The sequence below is a fragment of the Peromyscus leucopus genome, chromosome 6 (genome assembly GCF_004664715.2).
Source record: "Peromyscus leucopus breed LL Stock chromosome 6, UCI_PerLeu_2.1, whole genome shotgun sequence".
In the NCBI taxonomy this organism is placed as follows: Eukaryota; Metazoa; Chordata; class Mammalia; order Rodentia; family Cricetidae; genus Peromyscus; species Peromyscus leucopus.
Genome location: NC_051068.1, coordinates 103324130 through 103347447, shown reverse-complemented (window position 1 = coordinate 103347447; position 23318 = coordinate 103324130). Strand labels below are relative to the sequence as shown.

At 42.9% G+C, this 23318-nt stretch overlaps 1 protein-coding gene across 1 annotated transcript; it reads right to left on the bottom strand.

Annotated features, from left to right (window-relative positions):
* Nucleotides 1–1836: 1836 nt before the first annotated feature.
* Etnppl (ethanolamine-phosphate phospho-lyase) lies at nucleotides 1837–22154 on the bottom strand. The gene is given in 14 exon segments (XM_028856816.2): nucleotides 1837–2796; nucleotides 3942–4006; nucleotides 5482–5612; nucleotides 5856–5945; nucleotides 7321–7475; nucleotides 8391–8616; nucleotides 9147–9229; nucleotides 11799–11915; nucleotides 13144–13234; nucleotides 17036–17110; nucleotides 18937–19058; nucleotides 19060–19097; nucleotides 19303–19421; nucleotides 21967–22154. Coding segments are annotated over 14 exon segments (1617 nt in total). The 5' UTR covers nucleotides 22143–22154; the 3' UTR covers nucleotides 1837–2667.
* Between the last annotated feature and the right edge of the window lie 1164 nt (nucleotides 22155–23318).

Sequence of the window (23318 nt, the reverse complement as noted above, 5' to 3'; positions counted from 1 at the left end):
CTCAACGTGGTTCAACAAATTTCAAAGAGTGATAGCATGCAGAGCATATTATAGTAGGTGAGAAATCAGTTGAATTTATAACATAAGACCTTGCTACAGAGGAAATACAAGTGATCACATAGTAAATTGTAGCTTACACTTAAGGAATAAATAACATGAAGTTTTTGCGTTGACCATGACTTCCTTGGCTTGTGGGATACAAGTCGCTACAGTGCAGAAGAGCAGCTGGGAGTCCCTGAAGTCTTCCCTTCTCACATTCTTCCTTTACTCAGCCAAGATGAAAAAATGAAAGGCAATGTCCCATTCAAGGGCATGATGGCAGAGATGAGTATCCTTCTTAAAAATCCAAAGCATAATGTATGTGTAGGCCAGAATGGGATGTCAAGTATCTTTTCCATCTGTGCTTTGCCTTAGTGGGTTTTCTCAAAGATTTGTTTATTTTTATTTTATATGTATGTATGTATGTATAAGTACTTGCATATATACACATGTACCACATGCATAGAATATCTTTGGAGGCCAGAAGAGGGCATTAAATCCATAGAACTGGAGTTAGTTGTGAGCTGCTATGTGGATGTTGGGAACAAAAACTTGAGCCTCTCACTGAACCTGGAGCTCACCAATTCAGCTAGACTGGCTAGCCAGTGAGTCCTAGGATTCCTTCTTTGGATTATAGGTGTGCACTGGAACCAGTTTTTTTTTTTTTTTTTTTTTTTTACATGGGTCCTGGGATCTGACCTCAGGTCCTCATGGTTGTATGGCAAGCATTTTACCAACAGCCCTCTCCCGACTCTTGATCATAGACGTCTGTACAGTTTTGATCTAAAGCTCTGTTAGCCTTCATGCCCTTTGTTATAAATTAGGCTGAAGAGGCTGATCATCTGGGCATCTTGGAGAAAATCCTGGTGATCGGTGCACTGATGACCCCAAGCAGATACAGCAGGAAATGCCAAGAAATGCTCTTTGGCAGAAGATGGCAGTATGTTGGTGGCCTTGGGAAGACACGTGTGCCCAAGAAGATAGGAGATAAACTCCATGATGATTCAAAGACCTGCCATTTCTGTATACTGACTGCTGGCTGCTTTAGAGGCATTCTCGATGGGGTCTTGAAAGAGAGGCAGTGGAAATGTTTTCTAGAGGCAGGGCTCTGAGTGGCATACCTGGGCATCTATGTTGTGTGGAAGAAATGAAGGGAGTGGCTAAGTGGCTGAAAATGGTCTAGCTAGTTGTCCTGGAACTCGGAAGTACTAGAATAAAAGAGATATGGGTGAGGCATGTGAATGGTTATATCGCATAAATACTCCATGTTAAGGTTTTTAAAAATCACATTTTAAATCATCCACTACAGAAGCAACATTGGGCATCCATGCAAAGAAATGATAATGGAGTTGTGAGCAGAGGGTACACAGTGTTAGAGATAAAGGCAACACGTGGGCCCTCAGCCCAGGTTCCTTCCCTCTTAGGAAGATGAATTCACAGTGCCCTTAAGAATAACTGGTCTGATTGTAGCAGAATCCACTGGTGAGCATCTGATATAACATTGTTCCTTAAAGAGGCCAATCAGCCACCTGGGGGAAAGCTGACTACATAGGCCTTCTTTATCCCATAAGGACCAGTGTTTTGTTCCATTAGGAATAGACATGGTTCATAAGTTTGCCTTAAAAAAAAAAAAACAAAACCCAGACCCTCAGCATCACAATCCAAGGGCTTCCATGTGCTCAACCAACTCATAGACAAGGAGTCCCATCAAATCTATCATCCAAAGAAGAGGCTCATATTCCCATGAACACATCCCTCCCAGTTAGCAGTAAAAAGGCATAGAAAAATTACAGTCTCTTTATGGAATAAGACACAAGCCAGCAAGTTTAATAACTATTGGGAAGGCAATGGAGAGATACAGGCCAACCAAAACTAACTTAGGAAACATGGAGTGCAGGTGACGATGAACTCGGGGAAGATGAGATCATTTTCCACCTGCCAGGTGAGCAACTTGGTTGAAGTGGCATGGCCTGTGAGTAGCCAAGACTGAAGTTCTCAACTTTGAAAGCCGAGCTTTGGCTGCTGATGCGGTTCTAGAAACATCTTTGTGCACATGTGTGTACACATGTTCCATTTCAGTTCCCACAGGATGGCAAGTGACCAGGTTTCTCGGCAACCACGGTTGTTCTGTGCTCTGTGATTCCCTTTGGAATGACGTAGATTTCAACACTCTAATCCATATTGCTCTCAGCATTTTATAGTATCATTTTTGTTTATATCTTTTATTTTATTAAAATCCATATACTTTATATATTAGCCAATTTAGACTGTTTCTCATTGAAATACTTTAATGTACTAATTCTCGGAAGTGAAGGAATCGAATTCACTCATTTCTCTAATTTCAAACATTAAAACACAAGAAGTAAAGCATCCAGCTGCGTTTTGCATTTGAGAACTCAGTTTTAGTAGCATAAATACTTCAGAATGGCAGGTAAGGAATTAACAGGCCAGAGGTTGAATTAATAATGTTGATACAGCTTATCACTTTGTTTATTGATATTACTAATCTATCTTTTAATGTACAAATTAGGCAGATTGAAAATTCTAATTCACAGGATGACTAGGAGGTGAGATGCATCCACTTGCTCTTTACCCATGGATATTTATCTGCTGTGTAACGCTCATCTTTCATGTCTTGAGTCTTTTGCTGAGCCGTGTATGCTCATCTGAGCACACACCATTTCTCTTCTTGCTGTGGTTTTCTCTGGACTCCGTGGCGCTGTGGTTGGGCAATTCCACGTGGACCTCCTTAGGCACCTGCAAGACAGGACCACAAAACTCCCATGGATGTCCACCTCTGCTATTACCCAACCTCCTTAGGCTGATTTAACAGGACCCCCCACCCCAAGAAAATACCAGGCATTTGAAAGGTGATGTCAACATCAATTCTGAGGTTCCAGGGCAAACTTTTATGCATGTGCAATAACTCGACTAGCTTCAGGGTGCAATTCCCTACTGCGAACTCTTGTTTTTTCAAGATCCTGGCCAGTCAGCGCAGAGTGATTCCATTTAAGCAGCTGTTATTTTGACCTAGATTTGATAAACTGCTCCTGCCCTTTCAATAATAATGGGTCCCCATGACTGGTTTGTGCTGTGTGAAGAGACAGAGGGTGTCTTGTTAGAAATCATTTGCTCTCATTCAAACACCCCGATGTTTTTTTTAACCATGAAAAGGACTTTGCTGACGGCACTGGGCGCACAGGCAGGCCCTGGGCACTGAATGTTCCCTCAGCGTCTGAGCTAGAAACAAATAACAGATTATGCAACAAAACCTCTCAAGGTTTTGCTTTTCTGTTTCCAGGCCCGGGAACTCTTTCTGCTCTTTCTCACACCATGGGCAGCTCAGGAAGAAAATGGAAAAGCCCTCTCTGCTGGAAATGCACCAAGGGCAGAAAGTAGGCCACCCAGTGGCAGTGATTCCCGGGGCTCCTGGCTGCTGTGGAATCTTCCTCCTTAGCTCATTCAGAACCAGTTTTCAGTGTTTCATAACCTGGCTGCTAAGGTACATGTAGATGGCGAAGAGCATTGTGGGAACTGAAGAGCATTGTGAGAACCAGAGGTAACTGCAGGCGGCTTTCTGAGCCACCGTGAGAAAGCTCAGACCGTTTGTTAGTTTCTCCCCGTATTTGAAAGCTGTCTCTATAGGCCAGAAGAGAAAGGCCCTTGGTTTTTATATATTTATTCTATATGAGAATAAACTGGTGAGAATGGTTTTTGGTTTCATTTCTTGCAAATGATACTCCATTGGCTCTGGGAACTTAACTGTGCACTCAAAATTGCAAAGACAGTCCAACCTTAGCCAGGCTGCCTTTGTTCTATTGGTCACTGTATATTAAACAAAGCTATCCCATAACCCCCAACGCTGGAAGCTTTCCCCTAAAAGCAAAGTAGCTACCTCTTACCTTTGTACTGCAAACTGTATTCTTAGAGATCACATGGTCACTCTTGGTTTCTGTGACTTCTAAAGCTAAAAGAAGATATAGAGTTTGACCAACATAATTGAAAAAATATTGTAGAAGAATATCCTTAATAAGGAAGGACTAGAGAGGCAATGTAATGCACTTAACAGATATTACTATTAGAATTACTGGCTTGCATTTCTTCAAAACTCTTTTATTACTATTAGTTGATGTGTGTTGGTGTCTTGCTTCCATGTGTGTTTGTGCACCAAGTGTGTGCCTGGTGCCCTTAGAAGTCAGAGGGTATGAATCTCTTGGAAGTGGAGTTACAGATGGTTGTAAGCCACTGTCTGGGTGCTGAGAATTGAACCCTGGCCTGGTCCTTTAGAACAGTTAGCACTCTTAACAGCTCAGCCATCTCTCTAGCTCTAGTTTATATTTTGACTTTCGTTTTTCACTGGTAAATTGTTCATGGCACTGAGCCTGTTTTACCCGAGTCTGGTTAACATAGTCAAATTCTTCTGGGCTGCTAATAAGTATCATTCAGTTCAGTCTGAGCAGGCTCAGACCTGGTGAACAAGGCATTCTACTCTGGACTCTTCTACCTGGTGCTGTGGGACCACAGGACACATCAATATGTGAGGATATTCGACAGGTTTGGGCATGAGCATGTTCTCTGAGTTCAACACCAGGTTGAGGTAGAAGTTTCCAAACATCAATGATCTATGGTGTGTTGACTTGTGACTTTTTATTGTATTTTAACCCCAACAGTTGGGAACTGAGCAGAGAGGCTGAATACATATCTATATAATATGAATAAAACTAAACAACAATAAAAATGGGCTACTATTACAGTAGTCTATGATTTCAACACTGGTTTATAGTGCTCCAATGCAGTTGATATATAAATGAACTAATTTACTTTCTGTTATGAATAATATGAATGAACAGTCCAGGCTGACCTTGAGCCCTTGTCCTCACGCCTTGTCACCCGAACATTAGCTAGGCTTGTGAATATACACTACCAAAGCAGGCTGACACTCATCATCCTAATGGTTCCATGCTGAAACTACACAGTGTTAGTGGAGGGAGGTCCAGTGCAGACACACAGCTGGGAAAGCCCTGCTTATTGTCTACAGGAAAGAGAAATGGTTGACAAAACAAGGTGAGCGGAGCGCGATGGTAACCCCAGCATTCACAAGGCTGAGCCAGGAGGATCCTGATTCTAAGGCTAGCCTGGGCTACACAGCGAACCCTTGTCTAAAAAAGCAAAAAACAACAAGCACCCTTCCCTAACTAACCAAACAAACAAGCAACAGCAGCAATGTGCTAATTTACTGGAAACTAATATTTGGAGTTGTGTGAATATAAACGGAAAATTTTGATGTAATTAAGAATCTACATAGTTTATTTTTGCAGCTATCTGATTCTAGTTTGAAGAGGAAGTTATCCATTTATTTTTTTCCTAATGAACAGGAGGCCAGGGAAGGGCATTGCGGAGCTTGAGAGAAAAGGGAGAGGCATCTTTAAGATGGTGACCAACCTGTTAAAATGCCATCAAGGTGGTCCACCATGAACTTTGCGTCCTCTTCTGTGAAGCACATGGGTGGTTTTATTTTGAGCACATTCCTGTGAGGGCCATCGGCACTGAGAAGAACTCCTTTTTCTTTCATCCTGATCAGTGCAGGAAATGAAGAGCTGTGAGCACGTGTAGGGGGAGGGGGATGAAGGGCCATGAGCATGTGCGGGGGCGGGGGAGGGGGGATGAAGGGCCGTGAGCACACAGTGCATTCATGAATCTCCACTGTAAAAGGCCCAGGTTTAACTGAGTCTTAGGGTCTCCTTTTCCAGAGAGATGAAAGGAAGTCAATCAAGTGCTCAAGGGGCCAAGACAGCAAAGAGACGAGATGAATTTACTTGTAAATGATGTGCTGGGCTTCGGCTGTTGCAGGCGTCCTTTTCTCACGATCCTTCACCAAATCAATGCCAATAAAAAGGCCAACACCCCTGAAGGAGAGGAAAAAGAGTCCATGTGTACTCTGAGCCCCGTACTGTCACCAAATGGCTAATGCCGAGCTGAGTGTGACATCGTTTAAGTGGAAATGCAACTGACTTTAACTCAAGACACCTCCAGTGTCACACTTGCTTCTCATGTTCAAAACATGTTTTGTCGTCAGAGATCTCCCACCTCTGTGTCGATGTACTGTGCACCCAGATAAACTTCCCTGGGGACCAGAGAACAGAACAGCCACTAGATTAGACATAGAGGCCAGACAGTGGTGGCACACACGTCTTTAATCCTATCACTCGGGAGGCAGAGATCCGTCTGGATCTCTGAGTTCAAGGCCACGCTGGGAACAGAACCAGCATGGTAGCACATGCCTTTAATCCCAGCACTTGAGATCTCATGTCTTTCCTTGGGAAGAACACATGCTTTTAATCCCAAGAAGTGAGGGCAGGAAGCAGAAAGGTATATAAGGCGTGAGGACCAGGAACTAGGAGCTTTTTAGAGCAGTTCAATGGAGACACTCAGGGGTGAGGACTCCAAGGCTTTCAGTCTGAGGATTCGTGGAAACAGGATCAGCTGAGGAGTTGATGAGGTAAGGCTGCTGTGGCTTGTTCTATTCCTCTGATCTCTCAGGAAAGCTTTATTAGGGTGCACAATATATCAACCACACACCTCATTTGATTTTATAAGAGAATCATACTTGAAACAACTTTCTGTTTATATTGGATGCATGTATGTATGTGTAGGGAATGTAGGTGTGCATAGACACGTGTGTGCATGTGCCCATGGTGGGCAGAGGCCAACCTCAGTGGTGTTAGGCAGGGGCCATCCCTCTTAACACAGGGTCTCTCCCTGGCCTGAAACTTGCTGATTAGGATAGGCTGTGAGTGCTATGATTACAGGTGAGCACCAGCGCATCTGGCTTTGTTATGTAAGTTCTGGGGACCAGTTTGTGTCCCCGAGCTTCTACAGCAAACTCTTCACCCTCTGAGCAATCTCCCCAGTCCTCAGACAACGCTGCCACCATTTCACTTCTCAGGGTATTCACGACTGCAAGTTTTTATAACCATCTATGACAAACACCCAGCAATGGAGATAGCCTTTCCACCTTATCCACAGACCATATGGAGTCATCTTATCTTCCTTCCTTTCGTCTCTTGGGCTTAAAAGTATCCTAACTTTACGGAAAAGAAAACCTATAAATATGAGGGAAAATATGTACCCAAATGTTACCAGGGTGGTTCCCAAGTCCCAGATTAGGACCAATCTTTGCTTTCTCCGTTTCTCAGTGTGTCATATACTTTCATTCAACTTTTCAAGTTTACAAGATTGTTATGGAAAAACAAATGAGTGCATGATGGTCAGTCAACAGACCTGATGTCCCCTATCATTGGGTGTTTAGCCTTCTGTTCGTCCAGCAACTTAGTGAGGTAGTTCCCCACTCTGATAGCATTTCCTTGAAGGTTTTCTTTCTCAATTACATCCAGCACAGCCAACCCAACCGCACAGGACACCGGATTCCCTCCATACTACAGACAAAGATGAGAAAACAATAATGGAATTAGTGGTATTGCTTCATTCACCAGAAATTTGCCATTCAACATATGTCTGAAAAACAAAACCAATTTTAATGCCTTCAGCAGTCCCCACAAAGGTGTCTATTGTTATTAAAGGCAAGAATTTTCTGTTTTCTTTTGTAATACTAACCTCTCAAGCTTAGAAGACAGAATGATTTTATTCATTGGGATTGAGTGAAAATTTACTCGTGGTTATATTCTCCAGGATGTGTATCTAGTGTGAGGGATTATAAGGGATCCATTGGTTCATCCAAATAACAACAGAAAGTGTTAGATTGTGAATTAAAGATTCCAAAGTGTGGTTCAGTAAGGTGAATCAGTGTGTCTGTCTTTAAAGATCTGAAAGAAAACTGCTAAGCACTATTTCTTCTGAAAAACAAACTCTTTCTAAGATTGGATGCTTGCTTTGGCTATAACAGTTGCTGCTGAGCATACTACAGTGACTCTTCCAAGCCTAAAGCTTCTTACTTTGGGGGAATAAAGCCACAGAAATAAAGCTTTCCAAAGATCAACACTGAGCATCTCTTATGAGGGTTGACTAACGTTCATGGTAGCAGATCATCTAAAGGCTTTCAAAGTGTTCAGCAAATTTCAGTATAACACAAAGATCACATTGTCTGTTAATAAATAAAGCACTGAAGATTATCAGGATAGCGGTCTGTTATCAGAAACCTAACAAGAATGTTATCGGAAGAGGAAATGTACAAGGAAAGAATACAAAGGAAATAGTCTGGTTTGGTTGAAGTTTGACAAGAATATTAGAGTGGTTTAGGGTAACATGGAGCCATTCTCTTTATTGTGTTGGAAAAAAGTCTAAGAATATGCATGATTTCCCCCTTAGAATCAGAGTGGTGAACCCAACCTTACCGTGTTAAAATACTCCATGCCAGAGCTGCTGAAGGCTTCTGCAATTTCTCTGGTTGTCACCACACAGGACATGGGGTGACCATTGCCCATTGGCTTCCCCATGGTGACAATGTCTGGAACGAAGTCTTCACCGTGCATTTGAAAGCTCCAGAAATGCTTCCCAACTCTGCCAAAGCCCACTTGAACTTCGTCAGCAATGAACACGCCCCCTGCTCTGCGAACGTGTCTAGAAAGCAAAGATCTATGTTGATGCCCTCAGACCATCGAGTGTCCCCAGAACTGCCCAAGGAGACTATTGAAGACAGAGAAGTGTTAACCCAAAGCCTCCGTCTGTGTTACAAATATTCTAGGACTCAAAACCTTGGAGAGACATTACAGGGTAATCACATGATTTCTAGATGAGATTTACCTCATACTGCCCGGATGTATGCTACTTAAGGTAAGATGTACTGCAACATTTCACTTGGGAAGAAAGTTGGACAACTGGGTTAATCTTCACGTGTTTACTAATTAGCAAGGTGTAAGGTATGGGCCAATGAGACAGGTTGCCCTGCAGAAGCTTGAGTATAGAGTTCTGGACACTGGACCATGTTAAACTCTCTATTTGCTGGATCTTGGTTCTGATCGGGGACATCCAGAGTCCCGAGGCTACAGGCAGTCAGCAGCAGCTTTTTGCCAGCTAATCTGAAAGTAAGACCTTGTAGACTTGCCACAGTGCCCTCAGCTTGACCAAGGATGCCCAAGTCAAGTACATACTCAGCCACTTTCTGGAAGTAGCCTGCTGGAGGAATAATTTGTCCACCACAACTCTGCATGGATTCAGCAATAAAGGCGGCAATCTATACAAGAGAAGATGGGGTCAAAATCTAGACAAGATAGGCTCCCCTCCTACCCCCTAAAAGGGAGAGTTCCCTCCTAAACAATAGGTTTTTATTTTAAAGATTTATTTTTATTAATGTGTATGGGTGTTTTGCATGTATGTATGTCCATGTACCATATACATGCAGTGCCCAAGGAGGCCAGAAGAGGGCATTGGATCCTCGGCAACTGAAATTACAGATAGTTCTTAAGCTGCCATGTAGGTGCTGGGAACCAAACCTGGGACTTGAGAGAATAAGTGCTCTTAGTGGCTGAGCCATCTCTCCAGCCCCAAGAACACACTATTGTAAAGAAGATTTATCTTTAGTTTTATGTATGTGCACCCCCGCCTCTGTGTATATGAGTGTGTACATGTGTGCAGATGCTCAAGGAAATCCCAAGCCCTCTGGAGATGGAGTTGTAAGCAGTTGTGAACCACCTGACATTGGTGCCGGGAACCACACTTGGGTCCTCTGCCAGAGAAGTATGTGTTCTTCTTGATGGCTGAGTCATCTTTCCAGCCCTACGAGTAGGTTTAAAATGGCTAGAAACAGACCCATGGGGAGTGCTACATAGACTGTTAGTTACAAATAAAAGCTGTCTGTGGCAGAAGAGCACGGATCTAAATGATGCCAGGAAAGCCACCATGGGAAATGGAGGCCATGAGAGGAGGACTTCATAATTAAGAGGCAATCTTTTTGTTTGGGGGGGGGGATTGAGACAGGGTTTCTCTGTGTAGCTTTGGCACCTGTCCTGGAACTCTCTCTGTAGTCCAGGCTGGCCTCGAACTCACAGAGATCTGCCAGCCTCTGCCTCCCGAGTGCTGGGATTAAAGGCGTGTGCCACCACCGCCTGGCTTAACAGACAATCTTTTGGGCAGGTTGTGCTGAGTAAAAGTAATGTTTTGATGTCTGTGATAGGAACTTTTGCAAACTGATGTAGGTTCAAAAGGCATGAGCTTGATGCCCATTCCCAAGTCAGTAGTGTAGGACTGCTTGAGGCTAGAGTCCGGCACCAAGGGAGTGGTTGCACAGCTTCTGGATCCACACCAGGGCTACACTGCTATACCTCTAGGTCTGGCTTTGAACCAGCCTTTCCTCCAAAGCTGGGCATCTCAACAGAAACCAGAGGGGAAGTGTGTCAGAGACCATGGGAGGAGGAGTTCAAAGCGGCCATCACTTAAGGAAGAGGAGGAAGCTAGAGAAAGGCATGAGGAAAGAACTCTGGAGAACCAAGTCTGCCTTCATGAGGAAAGAACTCCAGAGAACCAAGTCAGCTTCCAAGAGAATCAGCTGCCTGAACATGGGTTAGCCTGCACCTCAGAGTCATTCAGTGTCTTAGCTATAAAATAAGGCTGCTGACTCCAGAGGTCTCTGTTCTGACCTTCCATGACTTCCCGAGCACAGCTAACATTTAGAAGCATATGCCCGCTATTTATTTCTTCATAGCTTTCAGCCTTGCAACACGGTGGCATCGAACCCCAAACTGTAGAGTACTGATAATGCTAAAAAAACCAAAAGAACAAAAAACCCAAACCAAAACACAACAAAAAACCAAAAATCACCTAGGCCCCCCATTAGCAACAGAATTCATATCCTCTTGTTGAGGTAAAACAATCTTTTTTGAGAGCATTATTTAGCATCTGAAAGTACAGGAAGGAGACTCCTAAGCTCCTACAGTAGGTAGACCTTTGGGCCCGTCTGTACAGAGGTGTTACAAGGACCTTGAAAGCAAAGCAGGGATGGGGCTGGGAGTGTGGAAGTAGGTGTGTGTGTGTGTGTGTGTGTGTGTGTGTGTGTGTGTGTGTGTGTGACTCTAGAAACCAGAATGGCTCTCCTGTCATGAAGGCAAAAATATTTTAATTCACTAGAAAGGGCAAATCGTTTCTATTTAATGAAGTATTTGTATCGTCAGGTCTATGCCACAAACCACGGGATGTCAAATTGTGTTTAATCTGCACCCAGGTAGCCCTGCGGTGGGTGGAGAATAGAACGTGAATCTGTGGCCAGCAGGGCAAAGTCTGAAAACATGAATGCCTTTCTTGTTCTTGAGAGCTCCAGTGCTGTCTTGGAAGTCCGGGCCCAGGTGAAGGGCCCAGGTGGAAAGGCTGTGTTTCTGCCTTGGCTTAGTGAGGAGCTGAGCCTCAGTTCTGTGGTTCGAGGAAGCCCACTAGCTCTGGGCAGTACCGCAGCTCCCCTGAGGATCTGAGAGCTTGGACTGGTCCTCACACTGAAGTCCCTCTGCCTCTTTGCTTCCCCCATGATCTTCACAGATGGAAGAGCCTGACCTTAGGAACGAGACCCTGTCTAGTACCTGAGAGATCAGAGTTAGGCCATCAGCACTGGAGAAGGAAGGGTAAGTGATTATATTTCTAAGATAAATAAAAATTTACCAAGACAGTGAACTGTTGAAACACAAACCAAGTGAAAATGTAACCAGCAAAGAACAGAAGGGAATTTTAGATTTAATCCTCTTTCTTCTTTGTAGAGAATTCCAACTATTAGAACTATTTCCAAAGAAGACGTCAAAAGCGTTTCCCACAATGCCCACCTTCCTTCCGTTGCTATGAGCCTCTTCAATGATTTTCTTCACTTCGTCTGCGTATGCTGTGGCTGCATCTTTGTGGTCCTCTCTGTATTTCCCTCTGTAAGTATCTGGACTTGGTGCCTAGAACATCAGATGGTATAGTTTCTCATTATTTGCCGCTTGACCAAACTTGAAAACCAAGGGAACATCTGTTTCCCCACCAGGACATGTTGGAGGGTGGCCATGTTGACCCAAGCACCCCCAGTGCCTCTTATCTTTCTGTACATTTCTGAATGCTGTGAAGAATTGACATCTTTGAATTGTGAGCTGGAGCTTAGAAATCCCAGACCCTCTAAATCAAAACTTTATCCCTATTCACATAGAAAGCAAATTCAGATTGATAAGTGCAATGACATCATATAAAAATAACAAGAAGTGGAGACTGAACTAATGACTATATGTAAAAAAAAACTTGGACTATTGATTATATCACATGCCATGATTTTGTAGGAAACTTGGATGCCTTAGCGCTTATTCTTAAGGTCTTGAAATAAAGCAGTGAGGATTCTCAGAGTCTACTGACCCTCAATTAACACAACCATAGGAAATGAATTTCACTGTTTTGACAACTTGTCTGGCTTCTCTATTTGATGTACTAGACCTTTATAACAATTCACAGTATTTACATAATTATGATTTATATAAATTAAAATTTTTTATCATTCTTTTTTAAAAACTATTGATTGATTCTTTGTGGATTTCACATCCTGCATTCTGATCCCATTCATCTCCCTGTCCCTTCATATCTACCCTTTGCCCTTGCAACCTCCCCCGCAAAATAAAATAAATTTTAAAGGGAAAATGAGAAAACAAAAAGCAAAAACAAACAAAGCAAAACAAAAAGTCTTAGTATGGATGCTGTAGTGGGACAAAAGAGTCACACAGTGTACTCTTCAGTCCACATATCTTTACTTGTAAGTGTTCATTGCAACGAGTCGTTGGTCTGGTTTGAGGCCTCTGGCTTCTGCTTTATGTAAATTATTTTTATGACAGTCATAGAAACTCATTTAGCTCTGAGTATTGATCTAGTACTAGTAATCGGAAGAGTAAATGAAGATGAGCAGGCACAAAAACGAGACAGTAGCTGTTAAAAATCTGATCTACCAATTCTACCACTAAACTTTTCTACGACGACGATTCTCACTGTGAGCCACATACTGCCAGTGTGTGGCCCCGAGTTCAGCACGTTACATAACTGCTCTGAACCTTCCTTTCTCTCCCCTGGTTCCACTCTGCTTTGAGGGTTGGGATGAATGACAGTAGACATTCTAGCCCCAGCATTCTCCTCACAGGACTTGGGGATAGTTACCACGTGCACAAATTCCTTCTTGTCATCTTTGCCCTTCCGAAACTTATAGGGACTGATCTCAATCAATGATGACAGGTGGCCATGGTAAGCACTGAAATGAAAAAGAAAAGCAATGGAAATTTTTCCAAGAAAGGTGTTTTTCTAGTATATGAAAGCAGTCTTTATAACCACCCTGTGTTAATTGTCTGGGGAGAATTTCAATGCCGGTGCTACATTGTATAACCAGATCTAGTCTGTCACAACAGTACTGGCCATTTGATATGTCCATTTCCCCTCATACATGTGATGAAGTACATGAAAAGTCCAGTATATGTCCTCATAGGCAATGATTTTTATTACAGTAGGAAAAATAAACATTTTTTTGAATTATATTGCTAAATTAGATTCTCTAAACTTGAACGTTTTTATATCTTCATGCTGTCTTGAGATTTGAGTTTTCTACATTCTTTTTTTGGTTTTGTTTTGGTTTTTTTGAGACAAGGTTTCTCTGTATAACAGTCCTGGCTGTTCTGGAACTCACTTTGTAGATCAGAGATCCACCTGCCTCTGCCTCCCAAGTGCTGGGATTAAAGTCGTGCGCCACCATCGCCTGGTTGAGTTGTCTACGTCCTTAAACATTTTAAACACTCATTCATTTCTTGTGTGTGCATGTGCAGCGTGGTACAGCTTGCAGGACTTGGGACTCTCCTTCTACCGTGTGGGTCCAGGGGACCAGACTCAGGGTGTCAGGCTTGCCAGGCAAGTGCCTGCTGAGCCACCTTACCAGCCTGCATTTTTAAAACATAGACCTCGGCCTTGAACTCCTGGCCTCAAGTGATTTTTCTGTCTCAGTTGGGCCTACAGGCATGTGCCATCATGCCTGGCTAGTAAGTCTGAAATACATTTTGTTTTCCTCTTCTTTTTCCTCCTCCTCCTTCTTCTGTCCTTTTAAATTTTCCTGATTTTACATCCTAACCGAAGCTTTCCCTCCCTTCCCTCTCCCCAGCTCCCCACCTTCCCTCCCCCCCCCACCGCTCCTTTCCACGTTTTTGATATTTATCAAGCTGCAGTGGGACCAGACACCCCCTCGTCCACTAAGGTTGGATGAGGTGGTCTGGCAGGAGGAACGGGTCTCCCAATCAGGCTACAGAGTCAGAGACATCCCCCGCTCTCACTGCTCGGAGTGCCGCAATTTTATATGGAAGCATTGACGTGGTTTTCTGATTGGGATGCTATCTAAAGGATGCTCGGTTGGAGACATCAGGCAAACACTAGTTCTTCTGAGAGATGACTGAGTAGCTACAAAATTCTTTTTTTCACTTAACACACACATGGTGATGGTATTTCTCTTTCTATTTCTTGCCCAGAAGTCCAATCAGCAGATGTGGAGAGAAAAGTCTAAAAACTCATCCACAGATAATTCCAAATAGAGATCCCCTGGCCTAGATTGTACAGGAAACTGCAAACCAGCAACAAAAGGATGAGAATCCTAACTGAAAAAAAAATGGTAAAGAATATGAAAAGGCAATCTCTAAGAGATGATAAAAATCATAAAATTTATATAAGAAGATTTTCAAATCAACAATGCCAATTAAGATATTATATACCCATTAGATTAGCAACAACTAGAAAAAAGCAGAAAGCTGGCTAGTATTGGGTTTGGTGACCTGTGGAGAGGGGGACCTTTCTTGTGCTGTGTCTGGGGTTGCAACCATGTTGGAGACAAATATAGAAACATTCAGTCAAACTAGCGGCACCTTCATACACCTTGCTGGCCAGCCATCTTGTTTCTGGAATTTATCCCCAAGGAATTCTCAGAATGTCCTGTGGAGGACCAAGTGGAAGGATCTCTGCTCGTGCTGACAACAGATGTAGTCAGTGCCTGTCATTGGGGGTGCTGTACAGTGAAAACAGCACCGTGATACCGTATGGCGGCACCTCCCCACTTGCAACGTTACTAGTCTGTTTGCTGTCGTGTAAAACAGACATTGGATTTTTGATACTCAGTGAGAAAAAAAAGAATGTAATACATGTCAATACAGTTTATGTTGATTACATATTAAAATGACAACATGTTGACTACCCCAAACTACAAGAACATTTAAAATCCCATACATGGCTCACTTTCTGTTTCTATTGGTCAGAATTGAGTTAGAGGAATGGAACATATTTCAAGAATTCTGTGTGGGATGAAATATGAAAACAGTCCTACAGTAACTCTGGTAAAGTAGATGCATGTAAGATACCACATGTTTTATATGATATAAAAAGTAACAGGGTGTGAAAGTGAATGCAGAGTTAGTCGGGAGGAGGAAAGGGGTCAGTAGAAGGGTGAGGTAGACAAGAGGGTAATGGTGGTGAATATGATTAGAAAACACAATGCGCAGGCATGAAAATGTCATAATGAAATCCATATTATATATAGTTAATATGGACTAGTAAAACATTTCAAATAGCATAAAATAGATACATTAAACATATTATCATTTTCCATTAATGTTTTTTATTACATGGTTTTTATTACAGTAGGAAAAATAAACATTTTTTGAATTATATTGCTAAATTAGATTTTCATTTATATATATATATAAATTCTAATTATATATATATATAAAATACATTATTATAGTTGTCCATAGGTGATGGAGGATGAGAATTTTAAAAGAGAAATGCCCCACCCCAGGTATGTTTATGTTCTAATACACAGAATCTGAGAATATGCTTCATGGCAAAGATGATTTTTCAGGCCTATTAAGGACCACTCAGTGAGGGCATTATTCTGGATCATCTGGGTGGAGCCCACATAGTCACAAATGCCCTAGATGTGAAAGCAGAAGACAGGAGCATGATGAGCAAAGATGGAGATGTGAGGCTACAAGCAAAGGCTGAGTGAGGTGACGGGTGACTTTGAAGATGAGGGCCGGACTTGAGCCGTGAGACACAGACAGAAGTGGAAGAGCCCAGATGGCCCTGATTTCAGCTCGGTGAGTTAGCTTAGCTTTCCGACTCACAGAAGTAATACGATAATTTTGTATTATTTGAACCCATACACCGGCAGCAGCAATAGAAAATGGATAATCCCATCAAGAGGAGTCTACGGGACGACACAGAATGAGGTTCCATGCTTAGTTCCACTCTGGGTTTGTGGAGTGAGGGTGCAGACAAAGTAATTTAGAAAACGTTAGTAAACAGGGCAGTCAAATTTTTGTTTAAAATGAGCAAGTTCATGTTGGGGAGGTAATGTGACCATTAATCGTTGTGAACAAATGAAAAAGTACGAAAGTTTTAAATCTGCTATAAATTGCTACCTTTAATATTAAGTACAGTGGCTAACCACAATAGTGAAGCAAGTGTTTGGATTTTAAATAAATTAATTATGGGCCGGGCGGTGGTGGCGCACGCCTTTAATCCCAGCACTCGGGAGGCAGAGCCAGGCAGATCTCTGTGAGTTCAAGGCCAGCCTGGACTACAGAGTGAGTTCCAGGACAGGCGCCAAAGCTACACAGAGAAACCCTGTCTCAAAAAACCAAAAAAACAAACAAACAAAAAAAAAACAAACAAAAAAAGAAATTAATTATGGTTTTCTTTTTTCTTTTGAAAAGATTGAGTTATTCAGAGGCAGCAGTAGGTGCAATTGTGTCAGATGTCAGCTGGGATTTACAAGTCCACAAGGCTGCAGCTGCCAGGATGTGCAGGAAAGTCTCCCACATTTTCAGGAGCTTAGAAAGAGTTGAGTTAGCCTCTGGATTTAAGCTAGACTCGGCACCTTATTGTGTCATTTCAAAACACTGTTCCATGCATCCACCCTCTTCCTTAAGGGCCTGTGTCTCAGTATAGATAAGTTCGGTATAGATTGGCCCACTTCTGGCTCTGAAGGGGCTTCTCCCTTGGAGACCTTGTGTCTAAGACTTACTGGTCGAGAGTGATCACATCCTGGTGGCCTCGGAACTGCCGCGCTAGGCGTAAGGCTAAGTCGTTGGCTTCGGATCTATTGAGATAAGACAGAGAAGGGACAAAGTGACAATCTCTTCTTAGAATGGCTCAGAGTTAGTTACAAAAATTGTAAGATGACATTCAGAAATGCATAATGTGGAATTGAGGTCCTCTTTCCCGGTCCATCTTGGTCACCTTAAATTCTCAGTGTCACTTTCTAACACATGTCACAGCCATTAAGGACTAAAACACATAGAAGAAACCCAGAACAATTACAGCCAAGCTTCCCACTCCCACAGCCCCATCAGTGACGACTAGCTCTAAGGATACTGAAAAGCCCATTGTCGCCCTATCTCAGGAGGGAGGGAAGACCCTCTAGCCTGGCTGCCCATCCATGCTGCATTGACTCAATACTTGATTAGTTACCTTATCTTTAAGATGACATCATACGTTTTTCTACCTAGTTCAAGAGTCTAAATATACTCTTCTTATGTGGAGAAAAACTGCTCAAGGGATGCTTGTGATCAGCTAAGTGTTTGCTTCTGTTTATTCTCACAATAATGCTGCAAGGCAAGAATTGCCATCTCCTTTTCTATGGGCGAGGCAACAGCCTTGGAGAGGCTAAGCAACCAGAACAAGATTGACAGTGGATTGGACATATTGCCAGGATTTAGACAGGCACCTGTGTGATTTTGAGACTTTTTTTTTTTTTTTTTGCAGTAACTATGCAGTATCACGTGTGTTCTTGAAGGACAGTGCTGTTTGGAACCATCTCTCTTTGAGAGTCTAGGATCCTCTAGAGATGAAAGTTAAATATTATATTTATAAAAGGCAAGAATGACTTATAACAACATAGGAGACTCTCAAATACCTCCTCAGTTCTTTATAAGACAAAATAATGATGCTCTCATTATAAAATACCTTGTGGAAAAATGAGTCACCGAAAATCATACACTAGACATTATAGCTTTCTAAATATCAAATTCAATACATTTATAACTTTTGAAAACTATATTCAGCTTTCCCCAAACATCACATCACACTTGCAGCTTCACACATCCTTGGGCATGTGTGTGCAAGCCACACTTTCTAATGTCTGTATAGTTGTGCATAGAGTGGATACATACATAGCCATTTGTGCTTACAGAATTTAAAAGTTGGAATGTATCGTTACTTGGATTTTCTTGTGTTTGTATTGGGAAACTATGCTCAATTTTTGTAGGAAAGCAAGTCTGTTAGGAAATCTTACGAAATTATCAATTGTTTAGTAGGATAATTTATTGACTGAAATCTGCATTTATGTGTTGAAAGGATCATGTGAGCCCAATGTTTTTATTACACTTTACTTTGTGACAAGATGATGTCACTGGATCCTGTTAGGATCAGAGTCTTTTTTTTTTTTTTTCTTTTGGAGCTGAGGATCGAATCCAGGGCCTTGCACTTGAAGAGCTCTACTGCTGAGCTAAATCCCCATCTCCAGGTTCAGAGTCTTAAACAATACAAAAAAGCTCGTGGGAGGAGGGGACTGGACCTGCCTGGACTGAGTCTACCATGTTGATCGCAGTCCTCAGGGGAGTCTTTGCTCTGGAGGAGATGGGAATGGGGGGTGAGCTGGAGGGAAGGGGAGGGGAGCGGGAGGGGGAAAAACAAGGGAATCCGTGGCTGATATGTAGAACTGAATTGTATTGTAAAATAAAATAAATTTTTTTTTTTTTTTTTTTTTTTTTTTTTTAAAAAAAGCTCCGCTCCTAATAAAGGTCACTTAGTGAGTGGCAAGAATTTCCGTAAATCTTTCTAAACATCTGTGTCACACCACACATCAAACGGAAAAGGTATACAGGCGTAAAGGGGGAGTGAGGATGCCGGAAAGCAGACCCGTACCCCGAATTTGTGAAGTAGCAAACCGAGAGCGTCTGTGGCAGGGTGGCTGTAAGGCGCTTGGCATACTCCACGATGTTGTCGTGCAGGAAGCGAGAATTCGTATTTAGTATTTCCATCTGTTTTCGCCGCGGCTTTGACCACTTCTGGGTGACAGTGTCCCACTAAAATGTGGGACATAAAGGAACAGTCAACAGTTCTAAGAGCTTGGGAGGAGAGGGGGATTTTGACGGGAAAGAAAAGGGTGTTGGGTTCCGTTCTCCCCTCATTTTACTGAAGCTTTTCCCTTTCAGGGCCGCTCAGCCGAGGGGCAGCTGTCGAACTGGGCTCCTGTCCTTTCCTCCAATGCCCCGCGCACAGGATGCTTACCGTGAGCCACGTTGTTGATGCAGTCCAAGTACCTCCCGCCTTTCTCATCAAACATGTACTGCCCCTGGGCTCGCAGGATTTTGATGGGGTCCGCAGCAAAGAAAACCTTGCATGAGGGTCTAGACATAGGCAAAGCAGATACTTGGGTCTGGTCAGACAACGCAGTATTTTTCCTTCTCAATGGAGGTCAACCGTCAGCGGAAAATTACAGTTTCATAAGGAAAAGGGAAAACAGCCCTGGGGACCGCATTCTTTTTTCATTTTATATTAGCTTGGAATCCCTCATCTTAATACACTGTTGGTATCACTGCTTACATTTCTCTGTTAATACTTCCACAATTCAACAGCTCTTTTAAGTAAGCACCAATCAGCTTGCTTAAAACTCATTTTTCTTAGGAAATTTTATTCTGTTAGAAAAAAAAAGTTGACATAGGGTTTCTGATATGTCAAAAACTGCTATATATTTTAATAAATATTATCTCATGTAATCCCTACACCTATTTCCCCCTTCTTTCTCTGAATAATTAGGAAATTAATAGCTAACTGTAAATAACGTAAGAGTTAAATACTATGAAGAGGATTTTCATGTATTTTGAGTGGCACTTGCCCTGATTAAATAAATGGCTTCCCCATCTTAAATATTTAAATTCATTTGTTCTGGAATGCTTCTGTGAGCAAAATCAGAAGTCCCTGTTAGTCTTGGTTATTTCTGGGAACATTTATGGTATAACATATAGTAAAACACAAATGTTACTGAGGTTTCTGCTCTTGGCTCAATGGACGTTTAAGACCTAAAACTGTTTGTATTTTGGTGTTTTTGCATGTGGAAAAGAACTCTGCATATATTCTAGGGGGTTTGTGGAAATTTTGTAATATATAAAATATAAATATTAGGGTGATATGCAACTGTTTAGAAAGTGTATTGTTTATTGGGAGTAGTGGCTAACCTCAAACTTTAAAGTGACTTGCGGCTGTGGTACAGGTCCCTGTAGGTTTTTGTGCAACATTAGGGACAGGATTCCAGCACTTGTGTCTGTTAGACAAGAATTCCACCAGAGAGGAGTACCCCAGCTCCTAGTTTATATAGGAGTTTTTGTTTGTTTGTTTGTTTGTTTTTGAGACAGGGTTTTTCTGTATGGTCCTGGCTGTCCTGGTACTCAGAGATCTGCCTGCCTCTGCCTCCCTACTGCTGGGACTAAAGGTATATGCTACTACTTCCAGGCTAGTTTATAAGCATCAGCTAAAAAAAAAAAAAAAAAAAAAAAAAAAAAAAAAAAAAAAAAAGAAGAATTCTTGAGGTTCAAACTGAACAATTACTTTGTATCTTCAAATTAAGAGGCATACAGAAAACAGGTCTTCCCGAGAGCTGCAGGCTGCAGAGGACGCTGCCTTTTAAAGGTATGTCTCACCTTGGCTATCAGACTTTATGTAAAATTCTCCCTTATCTCATCAGTCCATACTACATTCCTCCTTTCACAAACAACTTTGCCATTTCCCCCCATAAACTGTTTCCAAAGGAATCTAGTTTTTAAAGGTGGCAATCAGTGATTGGGGAAGGAATTTGAGCCACTGCGAGAGGTCTTGGTCCCCTCAACTTTTTAGAACCTTCCTGGTGAAAGCTAGGAGTTTCTGTACTAGAACCTGCTCGGCGTCTCTGCCCCGAACACGTTGCTTCTTTCCCTTATCCAGTGGTCTGGACCTTGGTGACTGCACCATCTACACACGCACTCTAGACAGCTGCTTCCTCTGTGTTAGGGCACAGTCATCTTTCATATGATGTGTGCTTCGACCTTTAAAAACAATAGCCAGGCGTTGATGGCACACGCCTTTAATCCCAGCACTCGGGAGGCAGAGCCAGGTGGATCTCTGTGAGTTCGAGGCCAGCCTGGGCTACAGAGCAAGATCCAGGACAGGCACCAAAAACTACACAGAGAAACTTTGTCTCAAAAAAACCCCTAAACCAAACCAAACCACACCAAACAACAACAACAACAACAACAACAAAAACAAAAAACAAAACAACCCAGACACAATATCACTCATTCTCCTTTACTCCTGGAATGTTACTAATATGCCTTGGATGGATGAGCAAGACACCTAACTAACCAGAGCTCAGACCAGTCTTATATACACTGCTATATTATTAACACATAACACGGACAAAACAAATGCCAGGAGATCACAGCATTTAGAAATCGACGTGAAGACACAGCTTAGGAGGAAGCTATCACGCGCCCACGAAAGCCCCGCTTTTTACGCAGGTGATTTAAGTTTTTCCACTAGCTGCTTAAACCCTCTATTGCCCCACCAAACACACAGAAAAAGTTCACTTTAAACAAACGTTGTCAGACTAAGTTTGTTTTCAGAGCCAGCATTCAAATCATGTCTGGGTTCAGCTGCAGCGTTGATGAGCACGGAGGCGTGCTCACCATCTCGCCCGGGGCGCTCCTTTCCCAGGGCTGTGTAACCTCTTTTAGGACAGCGAGCCGAGGAGCTACCACCTCGAGCAGCTTGCTCACCCACCTCGGGGAGCCACGGAAGGCGCCGGTTGGAGCTCCCAGGTACAAGTCCCATCACGGCAGAGCCCGCGGGTGTGGCGCTGTCTCTCCCACCCGGCTCCAGCTGTTTGCCTTCTGCCCCTTCCTGCCAGCCAGGGCTCCTTACCCGATGTGCTTCCCCCGTAGCGCCAGGGTGTCCTGCTTGCAATACAGCTCGCACATGGTGGTCGCACCCTTCCAGTCAGTGTGCCTCTTTCCGGAGCAGCCTGGGACACAAAGGATATTTTTTCCTCCTGTGGTCTCCTGCCCTGGGCATCGGAGGTCACCGGTGGCATTAAACATCTAGGGTCATTCCCTATTTAAGTGTTGCCTGCCCTTGCCCTTAGCCAAGTCCCTCCCTCCTGCGCCCCTCCTCCACCTGGTGCCTGCTGGCAAGTCAGCAGCCAGGCCACCTCCGCTCCCAGTCAGACTGGCTCCAGTCCCTTCTCTACAGATGTCCCCTGCCCCTCCCCATCTGGTAATTCCATTGACCTCACCTTTTGTTTTCCTAACTTTGCCTGGGTTCTGCTTTTCTTCCTCCTCTGCCTGTAAATTCCCTCCTTCCCACTATCTACTTACTTGCCTTTTAGTGGATTTCTATATTATCTTGTAAATCAAACCTGCCATTTACTGTGCACAAGTAATAGGTCACATACTCCCACGTCACATGTCTCAGATGGGGAGTGGTTGATCTGGTATTCCAAACATCTACTCTTAACAGTTCCATATAGACACCTCCAATCTCCCATGTGAAGCCAGGCTAGTTCTTATTCCACATTCCCTCCATTCCCAGTCGTGAACATGGAACTCATTCTTGGTCCCCTGCCTCCTCTCTCCCCCGCAGGATGGCTTCTCATACTGATGGAACTTGAAGTTAAGTTCAGAGATTGATTAAACCTTAATTAATGATAACCACTGCGCCATAAATTACTTTTAGAACTAGAAGTCACCTTGTAGGTTCTGTTGATAAGAAGGAGAGTCGTTAGGGAGGGGGCCAGCTTATTCAAGGTTGTACAACTGCTCAGCCAGAGTCCAGACTGTAGAATTCCAGTCAACTCTGTGCTCTGGAAGACCAGCGGAGAAAGCCTAATTTGCTTGTTTCAATTCACCTAACAACCATTTGGATGAAGATATGAATTTATATTAAGGTACTTCTAGGACATTTTGTTTTCTAAGACAGATGGAGAAGTGGAGCCCCACATCACAAAGGAAGGGAAACACCAGGTATTTGGATGAAATCCCACATGTAATCGTGATCTAGTTCTGAAAGACGCTGCCTACTGTAGTGCATACCCTCACATCACTCAGACCAGCAGAAAGCATGAATGATCATGCCCTTTCTACGAATCCCATGTTCTTGATAGTCTCTGTAACATAAATCTTAAAAGATCTTATAATAAAAAACCCAGAGCCAGATATTGGGGTGAAAGCTGAAAGATCAGAGAAGCAGAACAGGCTAGCCACAAGTTTTTACCTGTA